The 27,479-nt window shown below is 42.8% G+C and overlaps 1 protein-coding gene across 1 annotated transcript; it reads left to right on the top strand.

Moving 5' to 3' along the window:
- Positions 1-1,290: 1,290 nt before the first annotated feature.
- Positions 1,291-26,034, top strand: mtss1la (MTSS I-BAR domain containing 2a). The gene is made up of 14 exons (XM_053318683.1): positions 1,291-1,850; positions 4,787-4,848; positions 4,952-5,025; positions 18,261-18,345; positions 18,563-18,654; positions 18,755-18,829; positions 20,391-20,548; positions 20,684-20,791; positions 21,376-21,473; positions 22,305-22,437; positions 23,054-23,128; positions 23,856-24,032; positions 24,184-24,349; positions 24,584-26,034. Exons 1-14 carry the CDS (start codon positions 1,782-1,784, stop codon positions 25,375-25,377), a joined length of 2,166 nt encoding a protein of 721 aa, XP_053174658.1. The 5' UTR covers positions 1,291-1,781; the 3' UTR covers positions 25,378-26,034.
- The last annotated feature ends 1,445 nt before the right edge of the window (positions 26,035-27,479 follow it).

Consider the following 27,479-nt stretch of genomic DNA (forward strand, 5'->3'; position numbering starts at 1 on the left):
TAATAATGTAATTATTCTAATATAAATGTACACATAGACAATTTTATTCAAACTGAACTTCAATAAAATGCAAAGTAAGATTAATTGTTTCAAATATGATTTAGCTTACTCTCCAATAGTCTGACATTTGACATTTTGAGAAAAAAACCCTTGATTACCTATAGGCCTGTAGTGAATATGAAGCTATACCCAGCAGCCAGTTAATTTAATTTAGCATAAAGACAAGGGGACATAATCTGCCTACAGTACAAAGCATACTAATCAAAATGTTATATTCAATAAGTTTGATATTTGCAAAAACCATAATGTGTATGTCTTTACAGAGGGTAATGACTAGTGACAGGTATGACTAGCTGAATGCAGTGACTTCAAGGAGAGTCTCTTGGTTGCCTGGCAAACTCCATAAAGTCACTGCACCCAGCCAATAAAGATCGCAACTGATAATTGTATTTTTTTTAATAATAATTAATTCATAATTATTTATGCAGTGAGCTTTTAGAGATGCTGGTAGGTGTATTTTCTGAACTTTAACATCTATTTTTCCATGTTCAGCCTTTATGCTAAGCTAAAATAACCCCTTAAAGCTTAATTTAAACCAGTGGCGTGACCCCTTAAAAAATGCTATGGGACCCCTCACTCATAACCCTAACCAGTTAAATGAAAAAGGACTTGTAACTTTTGAGTGTGCAGAGATAAAATAGTAGCCTATTATATTTTCAGTAAATAAAGCAAAGATTAGTGCAAAACTTGATCTCATGACCTTTTATATGAATGTAGAAAGTGTATTTCCCAAAATGTCTAACAATTCATTTACGTATCAGGGACATTTAGATTTGAATTAGCTGACATCTTGTGTCTTTTGTCATGTTGAGTCAAGAGATTAACTAATGCAAAGTGAGGTGCTCATAGCCCTCATAGTACTGTTTCCTGTAAACAATGAGATCCGCCCGAGGAGGTGCAAATGGTCATTAACAGACGCGTGTTTGAATACACGTAAGAAACTGAGGAAATCCTCCTTTGCGTATTTGTGAACTGTTCAATTGGAGGGGCTTCACTTTTGTATGCACGGGGGGGTTTGAAAGAGAGGAGGGGAAGGGAAGGGAGGAGGAGGGTGTTCCTTCTTGTCCCCTCCTCCTCACCCACTACGTGTGAAGAAAAAAACAGAAGCCTTGACCAGCCCCTTTTCCATTCCCATGGATCGTATTACGAGAGACTCCAGCTCCGAGACATCTGCTCCACCGCTAACAACGGAGCGCGTCCCCGTGCCTGAGACCTGCGACCGATCCCGTCACCCGTGGTGCCCCCTCCTCCTCATCCTCCTCCTTCTCCCTTTGCCCTCCTCTCAAGAATTGTGATCTCTCATTTATTTGTGTTTGACTCAACGCGGTGATCATGAGGACCCACAGTGCATGTGCCATACACGTTTTCCGGCTGTAGTTCACCCGGCCAAAGCGCGTCTCGGCTCCATCCCTCTTGTGCGTCCGAGAGGCGAGTAGTGGAGCAGCAGCAGCGGCAGCAGCAGCAGCAGCAGCCCCCGGTGCCATCGACCAGCACATTTCTTTTTGTCTGTGCGCTCTGCAGGCTGTTGGCTGTGGGCTGTGTGGCTTCGCGTCCTCCCCGCTGCTGCTGGCTACGTTGTTTTAGGAGAGGACAACGAAGGGCGGATGAACAAAACAAGGATCTCAGATGTCTGATGTGTGAAAAGGCTTCAACAGTCGGATATTTTTTTTATCTGATTTTTGTCTTACCACGAGTCTTTTTTTAATTTTGTTTTTGGCACCATGGAGTCGGTGGAGAAGGAGTGTGGAGCGCTGGGTGGATTATTCCAGGCCATCGTGAACGACATGAAGGTAACATGTGAATTAAAGTAGACAGGGATTTTATTTGACCTTTGTGGCTGCATGGTGGCTGATCACACACATTTTTTTACTGCCTTTGTCTCTTTCACCGGGTCCTCCCCCACTGGAAACACCGCTGCAGGACAAATTGAGAGATGAAACATGTTTCCCTTTGTGTTATTTGCATAATGTGCAGCAGGTCTGTCAGACACCGGTTACGTTTAACAATACTTTAGCCAATTTGTCTATCTGTGTGTCCTACAATAACTACTTGCATGTAGGTATAAGCAGAGCAATGTTTATTTTGTTACACTGGTGTGACTAATCTGTTTGGTCCAGGGGTCAAAACCTAACCCCATCATCATTAGACTGCAACAGTCAGTTCAGTGAAGTAGGCTATTCAGTGATGTAGTATGATATTATTATAATTATCAGTATGATAATTTAGATTTTGTGCTGTTATCACAGTAGGCTACACATGTTATTGGGTGCCCATTGACCCCAAACAACTGTTTCCCCTTTATCCCAGCCTCAGAGGTTTTCTAGATTAAATGTCAGGCATGAAAGGATGCTCTGAAAGAAAATGACTGCCTCCATCATTTCAGCCTCCTGGACAGAAACAGGCATGAAAGGTTATTGATTTTGCTTCCTGATGTTTGGGCTTATGGCACCAAATCTCTTCTCTTCTTTAACAATATATGATATAGTTCAATACACATTAGAACCTTAGTAATTGACTTGACTGTGTTCCATCATGCCTGTATGAAGCATGAACAAACACACAACCTTCACCTCTCATATATTAGTTTTAAATATGTTCTTAAGCAGGACATTTCTTGCCTCCTATTATCTATCACACTGTTGCAAGTGTGTGTGTGTGTGTGTGTGTGTGTGTGTGTGTGTGATGGGGGAGGGGTCAAGTCAAGGAAGTTGAACCAGGGTGGTCTGTTGTTGTTCACGACAACAGATGGAAAGTGTGAACGTATTCATCAGGCTTGGAGGAGGCTTCCAGTCTTCCTATTGTCTGTGACACTCATGCTACAAAGTGTTAATAACAGCGAGGGAATAAGTCAAGCATTGGTTTCCACTTTCACCCTAACTGATTTCTTATTGATCTCTGACTCGTCAGGGCCATGGTGCCTTTGGACAGACTATTTATGGACCTTCGTTTGTCAGGCTCCAGTGAAATCAGCTCTAAGCTATTGGCAGTGGCGGTTTGGTTTCATACATTTCCTTTTGTGCTGGGCTCATGCCAAACCCAGAGAGAGAGAGACAGGGGCTCTCAGAAAGAGGCAGTCTGTGTATTGATAAGCAGCGCAGATGAATGAGGCTGAAGCCCTTAGTCAGCACAGTGTCGATGTCCACTGTCTGAGACAGACATCTGACCTCATTCCTGCCGCCTGGCTGGGCCATGCAAGCCTGTCAGACCAGCTTTACCCCCCCCCCCCCCCCCCTCCTGTGCTGATCTCGCTGATTGTGTTCACATAAGGGAATAATGTTACACTTACCTACAGCATAAACATATAGTGAATTTAGAGAAGGTAAAACCTTGTAATAGACTGTCCAGACAAATTGTCTTCATACTAGCAGCACCTGTTGGTTATATAACTGTCTGATGCAGCTACAGAAAAAGAAAAAAGAGTAGGAGGTGGTAGAGGAGGAGGTAGAGGGTGAGAAGACATTAAATGATTCAGCTGGATTAGATCAGCAGTCAGGAATTAGATCAGCAATGGATTTTGGAAAACACAGAGAGATGGGGGGTGTGATTGCAAGCTTGTGCATATGGGAAAGTAACTACCCCTAAAAATGTCCTCGAGCAACACTGCCTACCAGTTCCAAGGATGGTAGCTTTGACCTCACCCTCCTTTGAATACCGAAGCGTGGGAGAAAGAGCCTTTCTTTACTTATTCCCTGCCTCTCTCTGCCTCTCCTCACCTCCCCTGGAGCTGCTGGGTGTGGATGAAGAGAGAAAAGTGTGTCCTCCCCTGCTGCTCTGCATGTAGCCCCCCCCCCCCCCCATTTGCCCGCTTCCTCACCCTCCTCCTTCAGCTGTCTTGGCAGCGCATCCCTCCTGCTCCTGGGAGTCACAGGACACACAAGCTAATTAGGCACCTGTTGGAGTCAAGTGCAGACAGCGAGGCTGGGAGGTTCTCAGCAAACATTTTCGTGAGGGATGATAGCTCCTAAATCACTTTGGAAGGCTCTTTCTGACAAAAGACCCTGAAGTTGGCAGCTTAAACACTCTCATTGCCAGAATTAAGGTTACACGAAAAGTGATGAAGAGCAAGACTATTTCCAGATTGCATTCAGACTATATATAGTCAAAATGTGTGGCCTCTTTTGGCTCCTCTCCACCAAAGAGCCACAGAGGGGTTATGCCCTTCCTCTTCTTTCTCTGGGGCTCAAGCTCTTGCTCTAATGGGATCTAGCCTTGAATGTGTTTTATGTTTAGCTTCTGCTCTTATAGCTCAAGGCAGTGTGTGATGATCCTGGGTTAAATCTAGTCCAGATTTTTCAAAGACCAGCCATACTACCTGCCCAGTGCACATAAACACACATGATATGAGAGCTTACGTAGCTCATGCATGTACACAACATGCATGCAGATACTGCCTCATAGCAAGGCATGAGAAAAGATCAAGGACAATAACAACATAATTGTATCCTGAGAAATGACATTGACCTTTATTCAAGACAAGTCAGAGCATGTACACCTACCTGTTTTTAACCCCGGGGAAAGAAGCAACCATTCATTCTCTATCTCATTAATATGAAGTAAGGTGTTCATGCATGTACTCCAAACAAAATTGTATCAAGTTGTACCTGTCAGTGAGAACATTCTCACATGCCTACGCATACACATGTGGGTGTGTATTTAAGAGGTCTGTTCACTTAAATGTCCTTGGTAAGATGTTTATTTGGCTAATTTCTTTTCCTTTCTTTATCAGAGCTCTTACCCAGTGTGGGAAGATTTCAGTGCCAAGGCCACAAAACTGCACTCTCAACTCAGGTGAGGACTGGTTCCAGTGAATGGTAAACCTGCATGAATAAATTCTTGTGCAATATTTGCAGATTCTTTTGTGCAGTTAACATGCGTGCCAATATGTTTTCAGGACCACAATTCTGGCAGCAGTGGCCTTTCTAGATGCCTTTCAGAAGGTGGCAGATATGGCGACCAACTCAAGAGGTACGTTTTTTCCCCCCAGTTAACTCAAATCCACTCGCTGAGGTTTTGTTCTCTGAAAGAACTGGTGTAAAAAAGCAGAAAGATAACATTTGCCACCTTATATTTTTGAGCAGATTGACTTGTTGTCTTCATGGGCTGCTGCAAGTACATTTGTCCTAAAAATCACTTACTTTCAGGTGTTTGTATGGTTGATCTATAGCATCATAAAAGAACAGTGGTTTCATACCCACTGCAGCCACACATACATTATTGCTTGGGCTTGGAGTTTGTATGGAACGTGAGGTCGCAGCATATATTGAAAGACCGGTTAGTGTTGTTTTTCTGTTGGCTACTACACCAATCTGTAGAGAATGAATAAATAAAACTATTATAACATTAGACATTTATATTAGAAATGGATTTTGCCACACAAATTGAATCAAAAGAAAACAAGCGATGTCACAATGCTTCCCTTGGCCCCTTCAAGACATAACTCTCTGACCCTCTTAAGATGACCAAAGTGGGGGTAGCTGTGGGGGGAGGCAGCTCAGAGAAGTGAAAATCTGAGCTTATTGTTTCTTTGGTCTTAATGAGGTCTGCTGATCTGCTTTGTCACCCTGCTAGCGGCAGCAGACAGGCTGGCCGGAGAGGCAGCTGATTAACACACACTGATTTCTTTGGAGTTGATTGTCGACAGCAGTATGTAGGTCAAAAAAAAAAAAAGATCACAGCGTGCAAAGGCTCCTGACACACGCACAAACACAATCGCACAAGAGTATAAGCATGCGTGCTCGCCCACATACATATTCGAAGAGCGACAGCTGGTAGCCGGACACCTGACCTCACAGGCCACATGCCAGCATGCTTTTAAACTGTTTGCAGTAGCAGCCCCTTACTGTCCACTTGCTGCTGCAGAAAGTAAAGAGACATTTCTTCAACTGTGTTCACACATTGTCACCACTCTGTAGTCACTCTAACAGTAGAGTTTATTGCTATGTGAAGTACACCCAGTTACCTTAAATGATTCCCGATGTGAATGCACAGGAGTTTTGCAAGATGAAGCAAGGTACACTAGGGTCAACCTGCTAGCAGCTGGCAGCCTGTTTCAATAAAGCAGAGGTATAGACCATGGCAGGGCAAGACTTCAAAGAAAACCTGTATCTGCAGTAAAAGAATGATAGATGGAGCAGAGAAGGAGTTGAGAGAGAAGGGCAAGTTGAGTTTTACAGCTATGGATTCATAAAATTCCTGTAAGTCGTTCTAATGCTCCTCTCCTATGGACATTAACTTTGGGATTACTGCCCTCGTTCTCAGGCCAGAGACTGTGTGAGTGATGCAGGAAATGCTACATGATGAGAGACTTTGTAGCAATTGAAGAGGAACAAATGAAACATGGTTTAGACTTGTGCTGGGAAATTGAAGAGCAGGAAATTAAATTATGTTTTTATCATATGAAAATGTCAAACATTTGATGGTTTCAACATCTCAAATGTGAAGTTTTTCTGCTTTTATCTACCTAGAAGATGGTAAATTGAAAACTGCCACACTAGTGGCATGGCTCTGTGGATGGTAATGTTGGTCTGTTGGTTGGTTGGTCAACCTCTTTGGTCCAGACTGAAAAATCTTAACAATTACTAAATGGATTGCCATGAAATGTGGTAAGATTAGGGATGCGCTAGTATCTCATTTTTATGCTACAATTAATGTAGCTTCTTGATTAGTTGTTTAAAGGTTAGATGACTGGACATTGCCTCTTTCTCTTACATTGTATACATGTTCTGGGTGTTAATAGCTGTGAAAGAACCAAAAAGTCCTGAAAACAGCAGTAATCATGGTAAAGACAGTTATGAATATGGTTGGTGGTATTGTTACCATCAGAATTTTTAACCACAGTATATAGTCTCTAGTGCAGATGTCTAAGGTCCCCAGATGATAAAGCTAAATGATTTTCCTATAGTGCCATCATCACAATCAAACATTTTGTGCAATTCTTTTGGTGTATGACCAAATGCAAAAACAAATGATATTCTCTTCAGCCTCAGCTACTCTGTGTTTAGTGTTGATTAGCAAATGTTGGTTGACCGATATTGACCTGTCACAGATATATTGGTACTGGGGTACGTGTTGTCCAATATGCACCATATTTCTTTATTGTTTATGATTATATTATGGATATCCATATATTGTGTTTTTGTATATGTGTTTATGTGTATATAAGACTATTGGCCAACATATCAATCAAATACCCCAAAAATCCAGTATCGGTTGGGCCCTGTTGACCATATACATTAAGCCTGCTAAAAATCATTGTATTAAGTGACCATGTTGCCATACTAGCATTAGCATTTTGCTTAAAGCAAGGCCTTAAAGTGTCGTTAGCATGGCTGTAGATTCTTATTTTATTGATGGTGATACACAATAAGCAATTAGAGGTCAACACTAGAAGTTAAATTGCTATGATCTGTTAAGTAAACCTAATTCTCTTAAAGCATTGTTGCAAATTAAGCTGTACAGAATGACTTTGTGTATCACTCTGGTTGTTGAGTGTTGTAGTAGAAAATTATCTGATGACATAACGGTTTAGCCTACCTTAATCTGACACAAATTTAATGGCCCAGAATAAGCAACATATTTCCTCTTAGTTGGATTTGTTTACTAAACTCCAGTCAGCAATTATTTCAGGGCATCTAAAAGAGATTGCACAATTTTTATGTGCACTTCACCAGCGGGCTATTTCCATCTCCTTTGTCCTCGGGGAGTGGTGTTAGTTCTTGTGTGCTCTGAAACCCAGCAATTAATTTGGCTGGTGGAATGTCGATATTTACTGGAGCTGGCTCTTGGTGGACTGGGATAACCTATGAACCCCAGGCTGCAGACTCCTTGGTCATAGTTTAGGAAAATCTTTGCCTTCTGGCAGCTGCAATAGAGTAATATATATTGGCAGCTGCTGGGTCGCAGACTTACTAACTCACAGGAAGCAGAATTCAAGGAATACTTGCACAACAACTTGTACAGTAAGTCCCTTTTTCTGTCTGTGGCTGTTTCTCTCCTCCTTCTGTCTGTCTGACTTCAAATGTGTGAGTGGGTCTGTCTGTCTGCACGGGGAATGTTTGTCTCAGCGTCTGCACAGCCATATAGGGCTGATTGCACCACAGGGGGGCAGGCCCTCGGCAATGAACTGTTGCCTGTCGTCGCTGTCACCCCGATTCCCCTCTCATGTTCGGGGACGAGCTGCAGCTGCTGGCACAGCTGGAGTTTTCATCGCATTCCTCTTCTACCTCCTTTAATCTACCTTTGACACACTTGCCCCATCACCCCTTTAACTCTCACACACATTATATCCAGACTGCACACGTTTGCCTGCCAAGGAAAGCAACATTTCCCCTCATTCAGAGCTTCTTGACAGATTCAACAATCCAGGGAGAGAGGACAATGTGTGAAGGAGGATTTTATGATTTCCTGTCTGTTGACTCTCTGTATTATTATTTTTTTGGTGGTGGTGGTGGGGGGTTAACGTCATACCTATTTCATAACATTTGCGCCTCCATACAAACTCCTCCTTGTCTCGGTGTGGTCATGTGTCAAACTGCCTCGGTCTACATTCATGTTCAATGCTTCCTCTTGCCTGTGTAGTCCGTTTTTAGTTTATGGTCACGGTCATGGCGTCAGCGTCCGTGTTTTATGAAGCAGCTGGAGGAGTTGGCTGCCAGGCGTTTTGGCACAGTGCTGTTTCTTTAAGCTGTTCTACGTTTTGTTGATGGATCTATGTCTAAAGGCACGTCTGACTCTATGAATTGCCTGCGTGCATCTGGGTTCAATAAAAGTTCAAAACCACAAAGTCAATATTGGATGAATGTATTTGGAGAATTTAATCTTTTTTTGTAAGATAACTATTTTCATGTTTTAACACCCATCTTTCCCGATGTTTAGTCTGAGGCCCTGCAGCTTTCCTGAAAGTTTTATTGTTAGATTGGTCAATCTAATGGTTTTTGGTGTGTTGTCTAGGCCATTTTTGTCGTTTATATTAAATTGTTGTGTGGTGTAAGAGGGCCAGATTGATCTGGAGAACAGATCTGGAGAATAGTGGTCACTGTGTTTGGAGTTTTTTTGTTGTTGCTAGGTTGGATGACGTCCTTCTGGGAAGAGTTGACTTCATTTTTTCCATTTTTGGACATGGTTGAATTAGATGGAGGTCAAAGGGCCGGTAGTCCAAGGCTAATGGTCCATCAGGGTATGAGATACAGGCTCCATATTTTTCGGAGAGTGAGGTGAGCCTAGCAGAGGGGTGGGGTGGCTAGGGTGGGGGTTGTGGTTTCAGTGGGATTTCCACAGCTCTGGGTATCCAGGCTAGGCAGAGGCGTTTAGCTAATCCTCTTAGCCCCACTCTGTAACACACAGACACAGACTGCCTTCTCTTCCCTTCCTGATCAGCCACCCCCAGCTTTAAAAAATTCACACTCTGGGATCACCGGCCAGACAGCGAGGCACTGCAAGTTTGTGTTCAACACTGACAAAGCCCTCAGACTCCATTTTTACGTCTGTGTGCCAGAGCCAGTGGAGTGCACACACCATTACACACACGCAGACAAAATGTTCCAGTGGGTCACTACAAGCCGACGCTCACTCTCCCGCTATGTTTTTTTCTTTCTCACTCACTCATACAGTCCAGATCCAGTGGAGGTATGCTAGTAGATCAGTGTGTCAGCGAAGCAGTAATCTGCTTGGCCGCTGTGCTTCTCTGGGTTGGCAGATGGGACGGATATCCCTACCCGCCATCTGGACAGCCTGGCATGGACGAGATGCGGCCATGGCCTAGTGCAGAGCGAGATCAGGGGATTACTGTCCTCCACACTATCCCAGCACCGCAGCTATTTTTATGGACATGTCAAGTAATGAGAGTGTGGCCATGTGACCAACACCGACATCCATCAAGCTTGGCATGTAATGTTCAAGCTTAATATGAGCCTGTATTGTACCAGAACAGGGAGGTTAGATCTGCATCTTATGCATGTCCGACTTCATAAAATGAGCTTATGGATTTTGAATGTTTTAGCCTGGACATGTACATGCTGTTACTTTAATGAACTCAGTAGCTGATGTGTTAGTGCCCCCTCTGCTGCACCATTACTGCTGATTGTATGTTTGGCTCTTCAGGTATCTCGTGACCTCCAGCCATAAGGTCACATCAGGTATTGACAAGAGCCTCTTATTTCTCCTTCTCCTGTCTAACCTACCTTCCCCTTGTGTGTCTCTGGGGTTTATGGGTTTCAACCACCAAACCCAACGTGGTTACCCTCCAAATGAATGTTTTCCAGCCATCATAATGACTATACACATAAAGCAAATGGTGAAGGGGCTGGAAGAACGATGTGAGGAACAGGCGAAAGGGGGGAATAATAATAGGAGCGAAAATAAATCTTTTGGCTCAGCCTAATTTTCATTCTGAGGGCAAATACCAAACTAAGAAGACAAACATGAGACTTGAGAGGAACACTGTGTTCAGCTATATCCTGAACACGAACTCTGTGTGGAAGGGAGCTGGAGAAGGGAGGGAAAATACACACGAGAGAGACTCTGATAGAGGAATGTAAGGGAGGACATTAAAAAGGGGGGAAGAAAGGAATACATGCATAGTTTCAGTCAACTGATTGAAAACAGTTGGAGAGATGTGCTGAGAATGGAAGTTCACTGCTTACATGGCTCATGATTATTCAAAGGATAACTCTAATTTGTTTTTATTTGCGTGTGTTTCTGTTGTACTGGTGGATTGTGACCAAAATCTTCTATTTTTAGCTATTTTGCTCTGTCTGTCTGTCTGTCTGGGTCTGTGTGTTGGTTGGTCCACCCACTTTGGTGGAACACATTAATGTAATGTGATAGGGTTTTTTCACAGACAATTATTATCTACAGGATGAATCCTACTGACTTTAGTGATTCACTGACTTTCCACAACCAAGGTTGACATTTTTGTTTTTTTGTGAAATGTCTGTAATAATGTTGGTGACCCTTCAACTTCCCCTGCTAATGTTTGGGTTAACAGACATTCTGCAGTATAGACTTTTAAGGCCAAATGGACACCAATACCTTTTAAATCTGGTTCTGTATAGAAGGTATTGTAGTCAGAATCAAGTATGGACAAAAAATCATTACTGTTAATTGTTTAAAATTGAGGTGAGTGACTGACAGGTCAGTAGGCCTACTCAGATTTGGTGGTATTTTATGGAGACTTAATGAGGGTTAAGGAGAAATCTTTTGCAATGTGTTGAAAAATATCAGTCAGCCAGCTCACATGGATCACATCTATTATTATATAAATATAAAGTATATACAGACTATTATATTTAATGTCTAAGCTATGGGTCTAGGAGAACAGGGAGTGAAGATGATACACATTCCCCTGAGGTAACTTAAGACTCAGAGGCTCTAAGTGGAGGCGGGGATGAAATGCTATATAGCAGCAGCAGCTCCAGCAGTGGTGTCAGCATTGTTTGCAAATGAGCAGTGCAGTGGCAGAGTAAAAGAGTGGGAAGAGCATTGTCAGCTGAGATAAAGGCAGCCTTATTGCAGGGTGTAAAGCAGGACAACTTAAGTCATCCGATGGAACTGGCTCTGAGATCTTTACAGACTGCTGGCTCATTGTCTGTCTCCTTCTCCTTGTTTTGGGAGTTTGGATACATCTGGGGTCCTTTCAATTTCATAAAGGCTCCACTTCTTAGCTTTTAATGTCTCTGGATGAAGTGATAATTCCTTGTGGATACTCTGCTCTATCCATTTATTGCACAATACTTTTGTCCTTCGCATTTTTTTCCCCCTGGTCCACCTTTTAAAAAAAATCTCCAATGAGAAGCACATCTGGACAAGGGGCGGCGTTTATTTTTAGCAGCATTCATGTCCCTGAACAGGAGGCTCCTCCAGCAGTAAATATCACTTCCTCAATGTTCTCCTCCTCCTTCAGTCTCGTCCTAATGCGCTCCAGAACATGTTTACACCACATTAGGACACACTGAGGCTTGTCTGTGTCTGAGGGTGTCTCTGGTCGTGAGGTGAAACTTGGTGTGCGTGCTGTCTGGCCAGACAACAATGGGATGAGTGTGTTTGAATCTGTGTGTGTGTGTGGCTAAAACAATTGCTCTCGAGGCTGTTTCCTCTGCCTTTCATTAATGTTGCCGCTGGTAAGAAGAGACATTCCACATGTAAGGAAGTGACATACATGGTTTTGAATGCTGTTTTGATGTCTACCATAGACACACAGAGCATATAGCAAAAGATCACTCATAAACGTACTCACTCACACTCTTTTGGTGCTGGATTTATTATTTAGCCAATCAAGAGAAAAATGAAAATCGGCATGGGTCGACATTGACATTTATCAAGCATAAACATCTCATTTTCAGCTTTCAGCCTTTAAGATGCGAGTAGTCACTTTGTTCCACTTTGTATCACAAGTAATTCAATATTTATGCCTTAGGTGCTGGACATTGTGATTTGCAGTTCTCACTGTATTTGGACATTTGGCAGAATGAATGATTTATCAAGAAGTGGCAGCTCTACATATGTGTGTATTCATTAATTGTACATGTCTTTATCACCATGATACTTCATGACTTTTGTTATTTTAAGAGAGTTGTTCGTGAATAACATTTTGAACTGGCAAGTATGTTTGCTGCACAAAATTACACAACTTTTATTTGGGGTGTACGGAGCCCCTCTGGTGATATTTGGAAAAAAAAATGCATGGCCATGCATTATGTATTTGGTGGCCAGGAGATACTAATGCGTGGCCACGCGTTAGTGGTAAACTGCATGGCTGCATGCGAGTGTAATACCTGAGGGATCATTCATTAGCCTGACCGATTGAATGAAGTTTGTCTTATTTCGTCTTTCACTGAAAAACTCCATTTCTGGTACAAGTCCCTCATAACAATTCATATTTACAAGTGTGTTGGAATAATGTAAACGTGCTCAGGGACCTATTTGTTATGGTATCACTTCAGCTGGTGAATGATGAAATCTATGACATCCCCTAGATCAGCATATTCTTTGTGTTTAAGCCGATGCATTTTGAGCAGCTGAATGAAGTGTCTCTTGCTAAGAACTACTCCATGTTTGACCGCAAGTGACTTGAGTATGCCATTGTAATTCATTCCCGTATTAAAATAAAAGGAAATCAATTCAAAGTTGTCCATGTTTACGGAGCCTCAGCAACAATCAACAGTATCTTCATGGAAATGACAACAATAATTAACTTGTGGCCACGCATTAGTATCCTGTGGCCTTGCATTATTTTATTTTTTTCAGATGTCACCAGAGGGGCTCCGTAGGGGTCACAGAGAGCAGTAAAACTTTGCTAAATATGACAACAAATGCATAATTCAATAGCTGTGATTGGTATTGGCACTACTTTATGCAGCACTGTCCTTCCTCAGTCCAAGATAAGTCTTATATTTCTGTACTTGGAGTTTTATAACATATAACACTTTGTTCATAAGGGGTCTACCAGGGACTTAAACCTCTCTTTATGACTTTTCTTGCAAACAAAAGCTACATTTATTAATTTGTATTAATAATTAGTTTATGCATAGCCCATATAACACAGAAAACACTCAATATTTATTTCAAAATGTTATATTTAAATTTTTAGTGGAGTAATAATTTGTTATAGTAATTTAATCAAAGTCCAGATTTTGCAAAAGGTAAGGGTTGCAGCTTCAATACAGCTATTCAAAGCAGGTTTTAATACATTAAATGAGAAAAATATTTAAAATGAAAAAAGGCTGTTGTTACAATTATTATGTGGGACTCAAAACAACAAAGAAAGTAAAGCCAGTATCAACAAATTAGATTTTTGAGCCAGAATTTCCTGTACAACCTGATTAAAAGTAATTTCCAGTGCTGCATTAAGTGAATTTGTCAAAAAATACACTTCATGTAGGACTGGAAAAATGTTTTATAAATCTCATTGAAGACACAGGATACAAACTCTGACAGCTTTGATGGTCTGGTTGATTCAAACAAAGTAATGTCATTATAAACCTCCCTTGGTGTCACAATATTGGGCTTTGTTCAATAAATTAAATCTATAATATATCTATCTATCTATGTATCTATCTATGATCTATAATTTTGCATATATGTTCAGCTCATAAAATATTTACATCTAAAGTGATTGAAACAGATTTTTACTTACAATCATGAACAGAGTCTTATGAAGTGTTTCTTTTTTCAAATTGGTCTCTTTAAAAATGTGAGTTTCCCCACATTTTAGATTAGAGAGGTTCTGGAGAGTGTCTTGAAAGACTGTCTGCATCTGTCAGATCTGTAACTTTCTTGCTGCAGGCGTACAGCACTGTTGCAAGTCTTGCTCCACAATGTCCGCACGCGGCTGTTTTATTCGCAATTCTTTCCTCCATCACAAGCTAGTGCTCTCTAACCAGCAGACACAAGGGATGCTGCTTTATTTATACCACTGACTGCTACAACTGAGCTTAACCATCAGAACCCCATTGGCTTTAAAGCTGTGCTTTGAAGCCAATGTTTGATGATGTACGCATGTACAGTGTTTCGTCAGGTTTTGAAACTGAGCCGTGTATTTGCTCAACTGGACCAGTGAATCTCACCAAATCAAAGGAGTTCGTCTTCAATCTCATTTTTTCTTTCTTTTCCTCTTTACATGATGTTTTTTGCTTCCTTAGAGAAGATGAACACACCCTGCATGAGGATTTTAATGATGGAGAAGATTACATGAACTGACACGCACACATTTATTTCCTGGGCCTTATGTGAGAGGTTTTGTCCAGGCAGTGCCTGTTGCACCTGCAGCAGCCAGCTAACACTTCCAGTGCTCCCTGACTGGTCAAATCCAGCCAGCACCTCGGCAGTGTGTACCCTCTTTCATCCTCCCCTCTCCTCCCTTCTCATCCCACAGCTCCTTTCATCCATCAGTGGCCTCTGCTATGTCCCTGCCAGTTCACATTCTGTAGCACTTAAAAGGGGTGAGGGAAGGTAAAGGCAGGAGGCTTAACTGTCTGTGCCAGCCGCAGTCAGCTCCATGGCCAAGGTGCCAACGTGAGGAATCGCTGTTGTCTCACGGATGATGGAATTTTCTCAGCTCAGCAGCGGCTGTGTGAGAGCTTAGCAAAAGAAAAAAGGGACTTCGTATTCCTGGAAGTGTAACCATGAGGATGTTCTGTACCTTTTTGCTCTACAGCCCACATAAACATGCTTTATTGACACAGGAAGCAGAGAGAGAAGGAGCACCCACTCAACTCAGCAATTTTAGCGGCAGAACTGAATTCAGCCTGGAAACTGGTTGCTGTGCACTGGTCTAACTCCAGCTGGATCTTACTCGTCGATAGTCTGGGTGCAAATGAAACCTGAGTGGAGCAGCAGGATTTAGATGCTGAACTCTTGCAGCATCAGAGATAGTTAAGCTAAGCTCCCATGTTGAAGACATCAGGGAATGAGGCCCGTGGCAGTTTAGCTCCTGGCTCCCGGCTCCTGGCAGGAGAGCCCCCTATAAAGCAGGCCTATTAAAACGCTCCGCCTTCCCTGAGGAGTCAGGGGAGTTAATCAGAACCAGAGCTCTGGATGGAACCACTCACTGAACGCTTAGACCACACTGTGCTGGTCCAGGATACTGGAGCTTAAGGTTCCCACCAAAACCTAACCGAGGGGGCTCGACCTTCCCACCAACAGTCCCATGTACTCCTCAACATGGAGAGCAGATCTGGTGGCAATTTTTGTTTATGTTAGGCACAGACACACACACATATATGTATATATATATACATATATGTGTGTATATATATATCTATAAACCAGGCGCCATCAACGTCAGCAAAATACATGCACGGCAGCAGTGTTCTTATGAACCATACATTGCTGTGCTGCCAACTTGCTTCAAATTGTTTGCTCCATGTCCTAAGATATATGACTAGTTGCATAATGCCTCTCTTCTACTCTGGTCTGTGTTTTGCTTCATGCATGCACGTGTGGGTGTCTGCTATGAGGGTGACCCTGCTCCCCCTCAAACCCCAGGGGTCCAGCTCTGCAGTATAATAACTTTTCCAGGTCCTACACACTTGTAGACACGTTCCAAGCTGCAACAAAGTATCAATGGATCTAGAGAGATTGAGCACTATATGACTGGATTGATTTTTAAATATACCTATCTCTTCTTAACCAAAACCCTTCTCCCTGTTTATCTGTGTTAGTCACATGCCTGTGTGCATACAGGGTGCTGTGTGATTCATTATGTCCCTGTCCATCCGGTCAAGGCCAGAGGCCAGCAGGGCTGTTGGACATGGGCAGGAAGCCTCTGGACCTCCCCAGGATGTAGCTGTCAGCTGATCCCCCTCTGGGAGGGGAAGGAGGAGAGTAGGAGACAAGAGGGGAGAGGAGGGGATAGGAGGGAAAGGAAAGGAAATTGGCAGGTGTGGATGGGACATTGGGGTGGGGGTCGGGGACTCTAGCTGGCTGACAGTGACATTGAGAAGGTCTGCTAAAGAGATAAAAGGGCCCACATTACTCCCTCTCTCTCTTCATCTCTTCTTCAGTCTCCCTCCACCCTGGACGTTCACCGTGCCAGAGCTGATTCACAGCTGTGGGCGCCTCCTGTAATGCTTTTAAGAGGAGAAAGGCAGAACGGAGAGATGCAGAATTCTGCGAACGTGTCCTGCTTGTCTGTTTGTATTTTTCCATGTTTGATTCTGCATTTCTCCGAGGTCTTTGCACTTGGCTTTATGAAGCACTGAACCACTGTGAGAAAAGGGCTTTATAAGACAGATACTCAACACCAGAGCTTTAATGACGCCTTTTTTGCTATAAATAGCACAAATACAGCACATAGGTTCCACATGTTAGCTCAATCACTTCCTGCTGGTGTTTTTAACGCCTGTGTGCGATACAGCTGGATGACCTTTCACCTCTAACCCTCCCCTCTCTTTCTCTGTCACCTAGAAAAGCAATGCAGACACTTCCTCTCCCCAACACACAACACTCAAGGTTTCCCACATCTGTCTGACAAAAATGTGAGATGGAGCCCAGATTTGTCTTTGAACCAGTGCAGGAGTCAATGAAGTTGACAGCCAAGGGAACACCATATAGTTAGACAATCCTTGTCTCAAAGTGTGACATGATATTGACTGGAGACAATAACCCAGTTTCTTTTTGTGATAACTGGAAAGGAGCACAGATCTCAGTGGACAGCCATCTGGAGCATTCCTTACACCGTGTCTGATTTCAGGCCTGCTATATTAGTCGTGTGTTTCTTTCTGCCTGTTTTTTGCAGTGAAGGTTACCGCCAGTTTTTCTCTTTTTCTGTGTCTCTCTGTCCGCCCTACATGAATGGTGTTTAGGAAACAGAGAGAACAGGAAAGGCAGAGCCGGCAGGGAAGAATAGAGGGATATCCCCTTACAGGGTTCCCTCCTTTTTCCTCCAGGATAGAGGGGGTGAGAACTTTGGAAAAGCTGGGGGGTTGGTAAATCACACCACCTGTCCACACACACACACACACACACACACACATGCTCGTTTGTACGGGACCTGTGCACACCCGTTCCAACAATCATTCATGAACACGCATGTCTCGACTCTGAGGCCTCTTTGCTGCTGAAAGATGTCCTCTCTCTTTTTCTGTCTCTACCCCTGTGTTTGAGTTTGTGTGTGTGTGTGTGTGTGTGTTTGTGCAAGGGACCCTCAGATTAGCCCTATGTGGCCCAGATTACAACAGGATCAGTGCTGCCACATATTACACAGGCCTGTGAACCATCAATGAGACAGTGGGCCAGCCTGGGCTTTAGAGCTTAAGACCCCATTTAATTACACTTCGGCAGAGAGGAAAAGTACAGTAACCAATTTACACGAGCTGTTTTTTACACTACTGTGGGGATCATACATGCAATCTTGAAATATCAAAGGGAAAAATTCACGTTTGTCAAGGGGGAGGGAGTGCAGGGTTTAGTTCTTAGGAACTGTGTCACATTTGCTTTACCCCAAACAAATCTGACATTTATGGGCTCTGGTTTTAAAGGTTCCACTTGTCCACCTAGTGGCTGCAGCAGGAAACTCCATCAGGGAAAAAAAGATCAGGAGGGAATTAGATCATTGAAAATGCTCTCCTGATGTGTTATATATCCTTTTAGAAAATCAAAATTTTCTAGGCTAAGAGGCATGTTTGTGATTTATGATGTCACGCTTTTATATCGCAGGTGGCAATTTGACAATTTGTTTGTTTTTCTCTGTTTGTCTTCTCAAGGTGCCACCAGGGACATCGGCTCAGCTCTGACAAGGATGTGTATGCGTCACCGCAGCATTGAGACAAAATTACGCCACTTCACCAAGTAAGTGTCACCTACCAACCACCCCACCACCACCACCTCACTGCAATTTTCTCTCTCTCCTCTTGCCTTGAGGGGATTATTGTGTTTGCAGGTCCCATCCTATCTCATCTGACCTTCCTCTCATCCTGCTGCTCTTTACTGATTGTTTTTGTGCTGAGGAAATAAAGCTATTTTACTTGTTATGCCTCTCATTCTCTGACTCTCTCCTTGTCTCTAGTGTTCTCATGGAAGGCTTGGTAACGCCACTCCAAGACAGGATAGAGGAATGGAAGAAGACAGCTAATCAGCTGGACAAAGACCATGCCAAAGGTGAACAACGAAAAAACACAAGCTTTAAATACCAGTATGTGAGCATTGTATATATCGGATAGAAACTGATGCATCTTTGCTTCTGACTTGTTCTCCACAGAATACAAGCGGTCTCGCCAGGAGATCAAAAGGAAGTCGTTAGATACCATAAAGCTTCAGAAAAAAGCAAGAAAAGGTGAGGAAAACTTTCTTCAGTAAGAAGAACTCATTGATTAATCAATCTGCTATGAAACACAGCACATATCTTTATTGAGATGTCAGGGTTTATGAAGTGCTCTTGGCTGCTGGTCCCTAGTCTGTACCAATGACTCAGATGGAAATGGCGCCATCTACAGTGTAGAGTCACAAATGAAAACTCAATTAATTTAAATGCCTGGCACAATTTCAAAGGTTCCCTTCCAGCTTTGGATGATTTGTCGGCTTCTACCTTATAAATCAAAGAAATGATCTTCTTTCCTGACTCTGCATGCATTAACCCCTGCTGCTGGTTGTAATTAAACTCCTATTTTCTCACAGGATGTACTGCACACCAGTGGCACAGGCTAGTCAAACATGCAATGTGCTCTGATTTGATACAGCTAACATTGCTTGTTCTGTCTCTCTCCTCCCCATCTGTTCCTGCAACCTCCCCTCTTATTTCTTTCTGGCTATTTCTTCTGGCTGTAGAGCTTCTAGGTACGTCTGCTGTGCGTCTGTCATACTGCCAGTCAAAGAAAACATGTATTGTCTTAGTATTTTTGGTTAAATTCAGACTTCAAGTGATGCTCTTGCTGTACTAGGTACTGTCAGTCTGTTGCTGTTTTATGAATGCCATTCATTTATGTAAATTAGTGTCAGTCTTCGGCAATTTCTCTGCACGGCAATCTCTCATTCTTTTAAATGATAATAGCTTTTCTCCATCACAAGTGACATGTGGCTCCATGATGACTACTAAGTATTAAGGACATAGTAATTGGAAAGCTGTAAGATCCTTATGGGACCCCTCATTTAATTAGTACCTCATTGTATGCAGGTGCGCTGAAAGACCATCCAATTAAAATAACATAGGACAAACATGTAGACAGTGTTAAGTCAAATGTACAGTGTGTTATCTGCTACAGACAACTGTTGTGATATTAGAGTGTTTTTTTTCTCCTTCTTATATATTCAAGTTGTGAGGTACTTACAGGACTAAACCAAAAATGCTATGATATACTGTACTGTGTTTAAAAACATGAAACTGGCAGTTTGTCTATGTAAATCATTGAATACCAGTAAAAGGGAAATCCTCATCGCATGCTTTTTTCATTCTTTATTCTTTTTTTTGGCATCGTTCATCTATCATTGTGTCACTGTGAAACACAGTCTTTAATGGCTCTGTACACAAGTGTTTGTCTAATCACATCCATTTCAGGGTCTTCAAGTCACCACCAGTTGTTTTGCATCAACTTCATTGTCCTCTCATTTCCATGTACATGAACCATTTGAGTGTAACGTTTGTCAGTGCGTTGACCTTTACTAGACAAGCAGTTTATTATCACTCATTTTTTTTTACTCTCTCTCCTTCTCCGCTACACCGTGATCACTTTTCTTCCCTCACTTTATCTCTATCCACAATTATCCAATCTCTTTTCATTTGTTCTCCTCTCCTCTTCTCTTGTCCCTCTCCACTCAACCTTCCTCATCTCTATCCTCCCTCATTCCATCCTTCCTTGTCTCCTCTATGTCTCTACACTCTTGCTTCATACCTCATTCAGGCCGGGGGAACCTGCGCCCCCAGCTGGACAGTGCCATGCAAGATGTCAGCGATTTGTACTTGCTGATGGAGGAGACAGAGAAACAGGCAGTACGCAGAGCCCTCTTGGAAGAGAGGGGACGTTATTGTTCATTCATCAACTTGCTGCAGCCAGTGGTGGTGAGGAAAATTTAGCCTTTGTTTAACCAAAGAGAAAAGATTTTGTAGAAATATTAATGAAGGGAAAAAGTAGTTTGAACTTGCTTTCTCTCCTTCATGTGATGGTTCAGTTCTTCTATTTTTTGTTCCTGCCAGAATGTAGAGATCGCCATGCTGGGAGAGGTAACACATTTACAGGCCATTGTTGATGACCTCACTGTGCTGACTGAAGACCCTCACAAACTTCCACCAGCCAGTGAGCAGGTAACAGAGATGTAATACTTAAATTAGTTCTGCTGTTCTCTTGGTTAACTTATTATATGAGATGCCCAAAACTGGTCAGGTTGTTTGGATCATAAGCAAATCTACCCTGAGTGACTACAGTCCAAAACTGTTAATATGTAAGTCAGGTTGTAAGCGATATATTTTTCATTATTTATCAAGAAATCCCATAAAAGTCTAAATAGATAATAGAGAATAGATCCTACAACCAAATTTGTATTGGCTGAAAATAGTCCCCAACAAATATATTGTTCATTCCTGCTTGCTACAAACTACAGTGCCCTGTTGTTTTAGTACATTTTTTTATCCTTTTCCACAAATGAAAGTCTTTTTTTTCTTCTCATATTATCCTTCTTATAACCAGTTACAATCAACACAACATGAACTTGATAAATTTCAAAACAAATGAATTATCCCTTCATGTGTCTGCCAGCACAGCTTGAGAAATGTGTAATATTATTTATTGTAATTTATTCCACGAGATGTTTTTTTCCCCCACTTTTCAGTCCTGATCATGTTTAAAAGCATTGTTGCCCATGTTTCGTGTTGCCACTGTGTTGCCATAGGTGATTCGGGACTTGAAAGGCTCTGATTACAGCTGGTCCTACCAGACACCTCCCTCTTCCCCCAGCAGCACTGGCTCCAGGAAGAGCAGCATGTGCAGGTATGGCCTACACACACACACACACACACACACACACACACACACACACACACACACACACACACATACACACATACACACACTCTGCACATCTGCACTCATTACACTTTTTAGCGTCTGCAGTACTGCAATGTGCTGAATGTACATTAAGATGTGATGGGTATTGTGTGCTGTGTCAGTGTTGATGGTTTTTGTCGATGCAAAGAAAAATGTGTTAAAGAGACATTGGTCTTATTGAGTGCTTCTAAAAGGATAGCGTCTAGTTATAAATCATTTAAGTTTATTTAATTTGTCCTATTTAATTTGGTACTCCTCCATAACTCTTACACTAGAGGATGAGGATTAAGGAGAAGTGATAACTTCAGATATATTCCAGAGGGAGAGGGAGAAGAGGAGGAGGAGGAGGAGGAGTGGGAGAGCAGTACAGAGGGAAGGTGAGAAGCCCAAGTTGCACATTTTGCATAAGTGCGTGGGTGACAAAGCAATGTTGAATGAGGATGACAGAACAGGAGATGTAAAAACATAAAAAAAGAGTCAAAAAGCACAAAGACAACTGATGCACAGAGGGAAGGAAAAGTCAATGCTCTTTCAGGCACCAAAATTAGAAGAATGGCATCATTTAGAATTTTCACACAACACTGCTGTCATGTTCACAGCCTTTGTGATCAATTTTTAATTTAGCTTTTTCTGTTTTGCCTTGGCCCACATTCGCTCCTCCCAAAACAATCTTCAGAACAAAATAAGGGAATAAAACTGTTAATGATCACAATCCTAAACTGTGTTTTACATGCTTATGTTGAGTTATATACTGATGTGATATCCTGTCATCAGCCTTCTTCAGATGCCCTCTGCAGGAGCCCATCGGCTCAGCAGCGTCTCCTCCCACGACTCTGGCTTTGTCTCCCAGGACGCCAACACTCACTCTAAGCCTCCATCGCCCATGCCCTCTGACATCACCAGCCAGGTAGTAGTCTCAACTATAATACTCAAGTCTAATCTTTGTGACTTTATCCAGGAAAAACAGGGACAAAGCAGCTTTGTTAGCTCCAGATGTTCTGCTGCAGGGCAGAAGGACACAGCAGCAGTACCACTTTATTGTCACAGCAGATCTACAATAATTCTCTCTTTTCAACAACAATTCTATTCCATCTGGCACCCCCAATCTGGGAAGGATTCTTTTCACATTTCAAACATAAACCCATAGTCTCTATAAAAGCCCAATTGCAAACCTCAGACAGAAACTCTTCCTGCAATAGCGCTTTATGGGTTGTGAATGTTGAATTTTTATCTCACCGGACTGTTATTCAGACTCTCACAGTCTGCATAAAAACACACTGAGCAGCACACCAGCTTACCAACTGATGTTCTTTTCTGAAGACATGACCTTACACGCCATTTTATTTTCAATCTGGTGGTCTATACATGCCCTCAAAGAGGAAAATACCTCTTCCTAAAGCTCATCAACACTCTTCTCCAACTCTTCCTATGCAACTCTCATATTTCACACCTACCTTCTGTTTCTCCTTCTCTTTCAATTTCCTCTTCCCCTCCACTGTTTTATTCATTCTTCCCTTTCCCAGAAATCAACAAGCTCAGCCTCCTCTGAGGCTTCAGAAACCTGCCAGTCTGTCAGCGAGTGCAACTCTCCCACAGCGGTTAGTACTGCATGCACCAATCTACTTGGTTAGCTGGGCAAACATTCACCCATAGACATGCACACCCACAAAGATGATGTGCAGTGCATTTCACTCATTGTTATCTATAGCTTAAAAAGGCCTATGGATCCTTCTTGACAGCCGCAGTACGGTTTGGACTGCTATTCATAGATGTTGAGCACTCTGACTCAGACTTGTCTGTCCGCTCCGCAGTTTGGCTCATGCTCATCCTTCGGCACCTTCCGCCCTGCTTTCTCTCACACTGGCACCATCAGGCCTCTCTCTGTCATACTTCCTGCGTCCCCTACATTTAACCACTCCCCTGGATCCAACACCCCCTCACCCACATCAAAGGTTCCTAGCTGGAAGGTTTGTTTTCATTTGCAATTTTACTTTTGGGTTTTCTCTGTTGTTGCTTCTTTGCTCCTTTTGTTCTTGCGTTGCACATTAATCAGTCTTTAGATTAACCTCACAATCACCACGCTGTTGCTCATCAAGCTCAGTTTTTCCAATCTTTCCTCACAAAAGATGTGCCAAACTGAGATGGCTCAATCATTTAACAGGACTGACATAGTTTATTGTAGTCCATTTCTACCTCAACATCTAACCAGTTTATGAGCCAAATTGGCAGCTTCCACATATTAACGGAAGATGGTGTGACTGTCGGATGGCAGAGCTGGAGATACAGTATTGGAAAATGGTCTCATTGTTGCGTCTCCTGCTGCAGGACTGGGCCAAATCAAGTTCCTGTGAGCCGTCGTTGGCGAGCACTCTGCAGCGTAGGAGGGAGTCTGTGGATAAGATGAGAGAACTGGAAGCTCCACCCAGTCCACTTGGGTATTCTGGGATGCAGCCAGATGATCCACACCGAGGAAGAATTGGCCCAGGAATCATTGGAGCCAAGGTAAGGAGTCCTCCGGGAGAAAAAATGTAGATGACAGTACATAAATTTGTATGAATTGGGAGTTGTGGTGATGTGAATTACATTTGTAAATGTGTGCTAATCTTTATGTATTTGCTATCTGATTATATCTCTATGTGTGTGCATGCTTCAGCATGGCGAGCCACTCTCTCCAGCAGCCAGCACTCTGGCTATGGTTCTGACCAGAGGCCTCAGTATGGAGCAGCAGAAGAGCAGCAGAGACTCCCTGCAGTACTCCAGCGGCTACAGCACCCAGACCAACACACCCTCCTGCTCTGAGGACACCATACCCTCACAAGGTAACACTGCCCTAATAACACATGACATGTTAATTATGAATTATGAATTATGAATGTGTGGCCTCTGTTGTATTTCCATGTACTTTTTATGATAATCTCTGCACTGTGATTTGGAAAGTGCATTACTCATTGTCGTCTGTGATTACTGTGAATTATGTAATCAAGATGAACAGCTCCAAAAAAACATTGCTGTTTTCAGTATTCAGTACTCATGATGTGGTGTTGTCTTCTCAGGTTCTGATTATGAGTGCTACTCTCTCAATGGGGATGCTGACAGTGAAGGGCAGGCAGACTTTGATAAGTCCTCCACCATTCCACGCCACAGTAACATTGCTCAGAGCTACCGGCGCATGATCCAAACCAAGAGGCCTGCCAGCACAGCAGGCCTGCCAGCAGGTAAAACTCAGAACGGTGCCGGGGGAAGCAGCTCGGGAGCAATTACCTCGGGGACGGCCACCATTCGCCGAACACCATCCTCTAAAACTGGGGTGAGACGCACGCCATCGACATCTGGCCCCATCCCCATTCGCCCTCCCATTGTGCCAGTTAAAACCCCCACAGTGCCGGACTCTCCAGGGTACGCCAGCCCGTCCCAGTATCGTGTGGGCAGCGAGGAGTTTCTGTATGGTGATGACCCATCTGCTAGTGACTACATGAGGGCTTCTCCAAAGCGAATGAGTCTCCCTGACACAGCTTGGGGCTGTGGAGAAGGAGTGGCTGACAGGACTATTTATGCCCAGCAGGCCCCCGGCATGGCCGCCCACAGTGCGGAGGAGGACCCGCTGCTGGCTGCCAACCGCCACAGCTTGGTGGAGAAGATAGGAGAGCTGGCAGCCAGTGCTCATGCCCTCGGCGAGGGTCAGTTCCCCTTCCCCAGCTCGCTACCAGGGGATACAGCTCAATACGTGCCCCAGGAGCTGTCTTCTGCGACCCAGGAGGGAGTGGATATGCTGGTGTCTATACGCCGGGGGGTGAGGCTCCGCAAGACACTGACTGACGACAGGTCGGCTCCCAGGATCCTGCGGTAGCTGAGGGAGGAGTAGGCTGTGAAGAAGCAGCTGTGGTGCCCTTATTTACAAACCGAAGCTTTGTAGACAAATGCAACAGCACTCATGTAATACATGAACTAAGGCACAAGTAACTAAGAGGATGTAACATGTGGAGAATGAAGGCCAGTTGACAGAGTAATGAGTGACTATGGACAATGTCAAGTCATTTCATGCCATGTATGTATTGCGTACGTAAAAAGTAATCCATATTTTTGGTTTTTAATTCTTCTTTTTTGTTTTGTTTTTGTCTGTGGGCTTAGTGGCTGTGCATCTCTGCTCCCTTTGTGACCAGTTGTTTCAGCCCAGTTTGTCCCTTTTTAGACCCAGTGATTACAAATCACTCCTGTAGGGATTAATTGCTCTGTGTCTCTGTTCTCGCTCTTATGATTATTATAATATTGTGCATTTCTTAATTAACAAGCCACCTGTCAGTGGAACGTAATGGGTGTGGAAAGTGCTCTGTGAGCCTGTTTGTATGTTGTGTTTCTCATCATTACTGTAAAAGTAACGTATTACCATTTTGTTTCATAAGCTGAGCAGCAGCTGTGTAAGTCATGTAAAATAGAAGCAATATGGCAGTGTTTTTATTGCTGTACTGTGCTGTCAATATATTCTGCAATTAAACAGGCTTTTTACTGTTAAGTAGTTTGATTGTCTTTGTCACAAAATGCCTCATCTTTATATTTAACTGGAAAATTCTACATTCATATCTGTTTGTCTGATAATGCTGACATATAGTGTACTTTGCAGTGCAGTATTAACAGATATCATTAACAATTAACAATATAATTAACAGCATCTAAAACCAGGCGTCATCCAACCTTTTGAAGTTTTATTTCTAGTTTTATTCTAAGTTTTACTGCCCCACTTTTTTGGACATGTTCTTATTAGAATTTAATTTCCTCCAGATCTCAGGTTTTGCACTGCAGTTGAAAGTATCAGTACTTTAATATTAGTTCAGTAATCTTCATTATCCAGGCGTCTGTGTGCTGTAGATTTATCAGAAATTCAATTTCAAACTCTTCAACTGTCTGTCATTCTTTTCCTCTATAATTTTATGCTTGCTCCATTTTAACTTGGCCCACAGTCACATTAAGTTTGATTTGCATCGCTGCAGTCCTCTAAAGAGACAGGTGAGGGCGTAAGAGACCCTTAACTCACTGTGGCTGGTGGCGCCAAAAGGAGCGGTGATGGAGGATGCTCTTAACATGACTGCTTCAGTAATTGGCAGGTGAGTAAAATGGATGATAAGCAGTGTCACAAAAAGGGAACATATAAGGCTCAGCTGCAATGAAAAATCAGTGCAGGAAAACCATGAAAACGAGTATGCTGGTCTGTACACATTTCAGATCAGGCTGCCACAGATTTTACCACAACTGTATTATTTTAATGTGAATGACCAAAATATAGCTAGTGTAAGCTGTTGAAGGTTTTCAGCTAAATATATGAAGAAGAAACTATATGTGTACAATTTCATTTTGGCCTGTAGTCTGTATATTTTGTAAAACAACCACCGGCACATAGAGACCATTACTCTGAATGATTGGTCCTGCTGGAAAGAGCTCCTAAACTGAGAGTATAAAGCTTTCCCCCCTGGACATGCACAGCAATGATGAACTGCAGGGCCCCTTTGCTTGAATGAGGGTCCTCTACTGGAAGGCACTATATGATATAGGAGTATAAAGTCAATTTAAAGCTGCTCTTATTAAGAGGCCACTTAACATTGCACCCTGGAAAAAAATACCAATGGAGTTTACAGAAGCTATAAAATTGTATGGAAATCGAAGTAGACAGATCTATTTTCATTGCTGTGACACTGACTCATCACTGACAATTCTCAGTGATTTGCAAAGAAAATGGAGACTCAGAAGACCTGAATAAGACAAGATTATGAAGAACAGACAACTGGATCTTTGGTTGAAACATGGCTAATGAGGGGTAGGACTGTCTTTGGGTTTGGTCCCATATGTACATTATATAGTGGATGATGCAGGACCACCATGTCAGAAAAAATGATGAGTTTGCTTGTTTCAGGAAGCCTTCGGCATATTCATATTCCCACTGAATGGTTCCCTTATAAT

Source organism: Scomber japonicus, chromosome 5, assembly GCF_027409825.1.
Source record: "Scomber japonicus isolate fScoJap1 chromosome 5, fScoJap1.pri, whole genome shotgun sequence".
NCBI classification, from domain to species: Eukaryota; Metazoa; Chordata; class Actinopteri; order Scombriformes; family Scombridae; genus Scomber; species Scomber japonicus.